General features: G+C 66.0%; 1 protein-coding gene across 1 annotated transcript; it reads right to left on the bottom strand.

The window, feature by feature from the left end:
- Nucleotides 1–2,561: 2,561 nt before the first annotated feature.
- On the bottom strand, nucleotides 2,562–5,436 carry MNEG_0621 (hypothetical protein; the record flags this gene model as incomplete). Its single annotated transcript, XM_014050899.1, has 5 exons — nucleotides 2,562–3,164; nucleotides 3,465–3,787; nucleotides 3,977–4,614; nucleotides 4,797–4,950; nucleotides 5,373–5,436. 5 exons carry the CDS (start codon nucleotides 5,434–5,436, stop codon nucleotides 2,562–2,564), a joined length of 1,782 nt encoding a protein of 593 aa, XP_013906353.1.
- Nucleotides 5,437–6,359: the final 923 nt, after the last annotated feature.

Genomic DNA, 6,359 nt, shown 5'->3' with positions numbered 1-6,359 from the left:
CCGGTTGCGGCTGCAGCGGCACCGCCGTGGGCGGTGCGTGGGCTTGGCGCCACTAAAGAAATCCCTCCGTTTGCCCCAACCACGTACGCCTGCGGCGGTGCTGTATGTGCGGAAGCTTGACACTAGGTGCGTTATTGCCCATGACAGTGTTGCCTGGGTTCAAACATCTCTGGTCTTGTGTGGTGTTGTGGTGCTCCAAGTGCATGAGAGTTCCGGGGTCGACCACGTGGGACGTGGCGGCGTGTGCGTGGGCGCCATGAGCATGCAGCTCGGCCAGACGCTGGACTGCACGCAGGCATAGCCGATGGAATCGCAGTAGAAGACAAACACATACCGCTCAGACTGTCAGCTGTCTATACCGTAAATATTGCATCAACATACCACGTGTACAATGCGATACCCGGTCATCTGATGAGCAGACGTACCAACTTTTCAAATTGTACAATGTGTGCAGAATGTAGCAAAGCGCACCGATAGCGCGCAAAAACCAAAACCGCCACACAACGAGAGACCGCACCTCTGTCCGTGAGGATGGCGTCAGCACGAGAACGTGTGCAACAGGTTTGAGCGAGTTATGATTCCTACCAAGCTCTGGTGTCAGCTGGCATGCGCTTGTGTGTGTGTGCGCATCTGTCCAGTGTGTGTGCAACCCCTCCCTCCGAACACGAACACAACCTTCAATCAATAGTTTCGCGCCAGCGAGTGGGTGAGGCGCTTTCCGGAGCTGCAGCAGCTGCCTGACACGGCTGTTGGCGCCTTGTTGCGGACGCAAGACCCATATGCGCTGGAGCACGCGCTGCGGACGTCGCGGCGCTGCTCCGCCTGCTGCTGCACAGGCCTTCACCACGGCATGCGCTGCACGAAAAACTACCACTGCCTGCCAAAAGGTGGCGGCACATGGAACAGCAGTTTGAGGGAGGGACCAAAAATGTTGGTGACTCAGCAGCGGTGGTCAGCATGGAGCGGCACGGCCCAGCAGCAGCAGCAGCAGCAGCAGCAGCAGCAGCAGCAAGGTGGATCTTGTGGCTGGGGTGTGCAGACACCTCAGCTATGGCTTGCAAACCACCCAGCAGCGTGCAGCACACCCTCATACTTTGTGACCGCGCGCCAGCGAAGCAGAGGGAACCGACACAGCAGCGGCGGCAGCGGCGCAGGAGGCGCGGCGCGGCTGCTGCTCAGCTGGCGGCGCGACGCCGTCTCCCAAGGCGGCGCGGCGTACATGGGCTCCGCCCCCATGGGCCCGCCGCCCCCCAGCGCGCGGTGTCTGGACTCACTGCAGCGAGAGCCCGGCAGCGGCGCAGCCTTGGTGGACGCGGCCAGCCGTCCACTGAGCTGCGAGCCCAGGGTGATGTGGCACGGCAGCAGGGCGCCCGTGTGGACCTCCGTGACTCAGGGGTCTTGGGGCAGCCGCGCCTGCAGCGGCGGCGGCAGGGGCTGCGGCAGCATTTCGGCGACCTGTGGCGGCTCGCTTGTACCGCATGGCGCGCTCGATGGCAGCGGGGCTGGCGGCCGGCCCGCGTTCCGGCCGGCGAGCCGTGCGGAGGCAAAGGCAGCCATCACTTGGCCTGTTGGCGCCTTCATTGGTGCGACAGATAGCGCGGAGCGCGGCGGCGGCGGCGGCGGCGGCGCTGGGGCGGCGCGCGCAGCGGGGGGTCTGTTGGGCGACAGGCTGCATGCAGGGCGGGCTTTCGTACTGGGCGGGACAATTCGCCGGCATGCCAGCGGGTCGGCAGCCTGCGGGTTCTTTTCTGAAGATGAAAAGGCACTTGTCGGCGAAAATCTATCGTCGCGGCGTCTCAGGTCTGCGCAGGCCTCGCCCCCCTGCAGGTGATGTGTAAAGTGCACTCGCGAAATGCTCGTCACGGCAGGGGTGGTTCCATATGCCCTTGGCTTTGGCAGCTGTGGAAGTTCACAATCCTTGCTACAGCAACATGTTTTGATCACATTGTGGCCGGCTGGAAATGTGTGTCAGGGGACGCCCATCACCACCCCGCCACCAGAACTGTCAGTCGGTCGCGCAGCTATACATGCCAAGTAAAGCCAACAGCTCCTCCAACGCCACGAAACCTGTGTTGAAATCTGTGCATGTCTGCCCTTGTCCTATCGCCCCACCTACACCCGCCAACATGCCACGTATTTACGTACATGATGAGAGTTGTTGACTCTTGTTTGCTGTTGAGCTGCAGCCCCTCAAACCCCCACCACCCCCATCACGCCAGCAGCCACCCTGGCCCTCCTGCCCAGGATGAGCACCAGAACCTGCCAAGCCGCGCCCAAGGCGGGGCCACCGGGCCCGGCAACCTCAATGGCCCAGCATACGCTCGGCTGCGTTCACCAAATTCCTCACCCTACACAGGCATCCTAATCTACCGTGCCCATAACCCTCCATCCTACCGTTATGCGACGCGAAAGCATACAAGACCCTTGTCAGCCCGTCCAACTTCCTGTAACCCCCCGCCGGCCCCTGTAACCATATGCATTTACAAACCAAAAGTTTGCGTTGTGTGGGTCATTACAGCACAAATTACCACTGCGCAATTGGAGACAGGTCACCGGCATTTTCATGACACCGAGGCCTGCGCCAGGAGTGCATGTAGCGCAGAAGCGCAAGGTCCCGCCTTGTCAGCCGCGCTGCCCTGTGCCGCCGCAGCTCCCCCAGCAGCTGCCAGGTCCTGCGGCCCGCAGATCGCCAGCAACAGCCGCGCCGCCGACAGCACGGCAGCCGCCGCGGCGCCGCCGTCGCCGCCCTCCGCACGCCCGCCGCCGCCCTTCTCACCCCCTCCCTCTGCTGCCGCCGACGACCCCCAATCGCCGCAGAACCCATCCAAGTCCACAGCTCGCGCAGCCGCAAGCAGATACCGCCAAACCACGGCGCCGTGTGCCGCCGCGCGCGGCCAGCAGCACAGCAGCAGCGCCTCCAAGCAGCCCAGCGCCGCCGCCCTCGACCCTGCGTCGTGCGTGACGCTCCACTCGAGCAGCAGCGGCGCCGCACACGGCAAGTGGCGCGCGGCATGCAGGCGCAGGCGTGGCAGCAGGCGGGCAGCGCAGGCCAGGAACACCAGGCGCTGGGGGAGTTTGTGGGCGGCGCGCTCCGCCTCTGTGAGCAGCTCCTTGAACAGGGAGTGCAGCGCCTCAGAGCGGGGGTCGTCCTGCGGCTCGAGCGCCTTGCGCGAACAAACAAGGATAGCAAAACGGGACCAGGGGCCGAGTCAGCGTGGTAAGTAGCAGGAAAGTATCAGGGTTTGGGACGACTCGAGACCGACTTGCCTGTTGTCGGTTTAGAGCCCGCGCAAGCAGTGCCATGCCAATGCTGTGACAAAGCGACGCGTGGCACAGCCCGGCCCGCTGTCCCCACGGCTCGCCGCAAAGTCCACACTGTGACACATCAGGGCGTTCCTTGTCACATCAAACGGCCGCCTCGCCCTCCCAGTCCGAGCCCTGGTCATCTCCCGCCGCCCGCTCACCAGCACAACAGCCACCGCCGCGGGCATCGCGCTGCCCCACACGCCGCCCTCGCAGCCCACCACCAGCCGCCGCGCGCGTGCCAGCAAAAGCTCCCGCTGCATTTCGAGCGCCCCCGGCGGCGCCGCGGCCGCCAAGCGGTGCAGCGCGGCCGCCCCCAGGCGCGACACCGGGCCTGACGCGTCGTCAGATGCCGCGAGGGCCAGCGGCAGCAGCGCGGCCGCCGCGGGGGCGGTGAGAAGGGGGCACGGCAGCTGCTGCGCCGCCCAGGCGAGCTTGCGGGCGGCCAGGGACCGCTGGAAGGGCCCCGGACCCGAGTACGCATCTGCAGACAAAGCATGGGTTTGAGTAGAAATTGAAGTGATGGCTTCATCAGCGGGGTCATGGAGGGAGGCGTGGAATATTGTGACTAGTGCAGCCAGCCAAGCGCAGCCAGTCCCGGATGATGTGGCAAAGCATGATGCAAGGATGGTGCAGCACGGCAAGGCAGGGTGGCATGCTTCACAGGACCCACCTGGAGAGCCCCTCTCCTGCGCCTGCGTGTGGCGGTGCGGCGCAAACAGCGGCTCCCGCAGCCCCGGCAGCAGCCACTGCACCACCGCAGAGCGCAGCGCCCGCCCCTCTGGCGGCGCCTCCTGCCGCGCCCCGCTGCCGCCGCCGCCGCCGCCCCCTATGCCGCCGCCGCCGGAGCCGTCGCTGCTTTGCGCCAGCAGCCCCGCAAGCGTGGCCACCAGCTGCCCCGCCAGCCGCGCCGCCGCCGCGTCCGCCCAGGGCGTCGGGAGCCTGAGGGACTCGAGCCACGTCTCGCGCGCCAGCGCCAGCAGTGGCGCGCTTGTGACCAGCTCCTGGTCCCCACACCCGGCCGCAGCCGCACCAACTGGTCTAAAGGCGTCTCTGGCCGCAGCCTCTGCAGGCCACGGGTCCCCGCCGTGGTCGTGGTCGGGGTCGCTGACAGCGTCGTCGTCGAAGCCGCCGCCGCTCCCGCCGGCCGAATACAGTGCCGCGACCTCGAGCGCGGCTGCAGCGAGGCGCCGCCTTTGCTGCTGCTGCTTGAGGGCCGCGAGCCGCGCGGCGCCGGGCCGCGCCGAGCCGCTGTCGTCCTCGTCATCGCTGTCCTGTGAGACCTCCACAATGCCCACCACGGGCTGCCGCCTGCAGTGCGCAGGCACGGCGATGCATTGCAAGGGAGAGACACTGGCGGTGAGGCAGAGACGCCTTCATCAGATGCAGTGATCTAGGGTGGAGAAAACGGCTGCATGTAGACGGCCCCACGTCTTGCGCCCCTTCTTGCATGATGCATCATCGTGCAGCGCGGCGGCGGTCTCCCTGCCCACCTGGGTTCCGCGGTGTAGTCGCCGCGCTTCCGGCCCGCGCCCGAGGCAGCTGCCTCGTCCTCCTCTTCCAAGGCAAACGGCCCCGCCAGCGGCAGGAGCGCCCGCAGCAGCTGCAGGCGCAGGGCCGTCGCCTCCCAGTAGGCTGCGGGGTTGCCTGTGGGGTGGGCAACGGCAGGGGTGGCGTACAACTGTCGTAGAACGCTTCAAAGGACCGAGATGGGGTGCAGCACCACGTGACTGCCATGGTTTGGATCACAGGAGCACAGGCAGGGATACATTGTGCTGCCAAGCAAGCGCTAGCTGCGACGGGCTAGTGGCAGCCGCAGGTTGGATGGCTGGCGTCCTGCGACATGCCACAGGCTGAGAAAAGTCTGAGCTCGCCTTCTGGGGCTTTCGGGGCGCCGCTGAGGTCCGCAAACAGCTCTTCAGGCGGTGACAGCAGCGCCTTGGCCAGCAGCTCGATCGACTCGCCGAGGCCGGGCCGCAGTGGAGCGCCGCGCGGCGCGTCAGCCTGCAGCGGCTGCTCATGCTGTTCGAGCGCCGCGATCGCGCGGCGCAGCGAAGCGAGCTCCCCACCCGGGTGCGGGGACGGCTGTTCTGGCAGGCGCTTCAGAGTGTCAATTACTTCTTCGAGCGCCATTCTAGTGCTTTGCGCCACTGAGCAGCAGTCGAGATCATGCGAGAGTCGCGATCCGCTTCATTTGTTGGCACCACTGTGCTTTGTAGGATAGAGTTGGGATGATATGATCCAAAGCGCCATCCCCTCATGTCTTGCAGGCTGAGAGTGCAGCCAAGTGACTGCGATGCAGCACCCAGCCAATTGACTAATCCATCGCTTGACAAGGGGGGGGGGCCGAAAGTTAGCGCCGGTGGCGGGGCGCGCGGGGCCCAACGAGGGCGCGCGGGGCCCGACGGGGGACACAAATACTTAATTGTGGGGTGTTTGGGTGCGTCGGGCAGGGTCTGAGAAGGCTTTGGGTGGCCTGGGCTGCGCGCCTGAGGCGTGCGCCTCGGTGGGCGTGGTCTGGGCTGATTTCGCAGCGTCGCGTCGCTGGCGTGCTTGTGGGTTTGCCCTAGCTGCCCATGATGTGTTGCAATCGTGAGGCTCTTACAACGCAGGCAAATCGTCGTGCAAAGGGGGTGCTGCAAGGTCCAACGAAGGTGCCCGGCGTTTGGTGCTGGGTGGGCACTCTCCTCGTTGCAAGGGCGCGGGGGTGGAGTGCTGTGTCATGGGTGCACATTTGCAAGTGCGATGCATGGGGTGAGAACGGACAATCTCACACGATCCACCCCCCCCCACCGCAGCTTTGAACTGCGGTGGTTTGCCTGCGGCAGCTGCAAGGGTTGGACGCTTTGCGCGGCAGGTGAGTAATCTTTTTGGGGGCCGGCCGCCCACCAGAGTCGGCACTCACCTGTGGGTGGGTGGCCGGCCGGCCCAACTAGTGCTGCCGCCCCCCCTGGCCCCTGGCGGGGCCGCGGGGTGGCTCTCCCACCTTGTAGCCTTGAGACGCAGCCGGTAGTCCTCCCCCTCCTCCTTCACGCCGCGGCGCTAGCACGGGCCCC

Source organism: Monoraphidium neglectum (genome assembly GCF_000611645.1).
Source record: "Monoraphidium neglectum strain SAG 48.87 unplaced genomic scaffold scaffold00053, whole genome shotgun sequence".
Classification (NCBI taxonomy): Eukaryota; Viridiplantae; Chlorophyta; class Chlorophyceae; order Sphaeropleales; family Selenastraceae; genus Monoraphidium; species Monoraphidium neglectum.
Note: the sequence above shows the minus strand (reverse complement) of the source record. Positions and strands in the feature narration are given on the sequence as shown.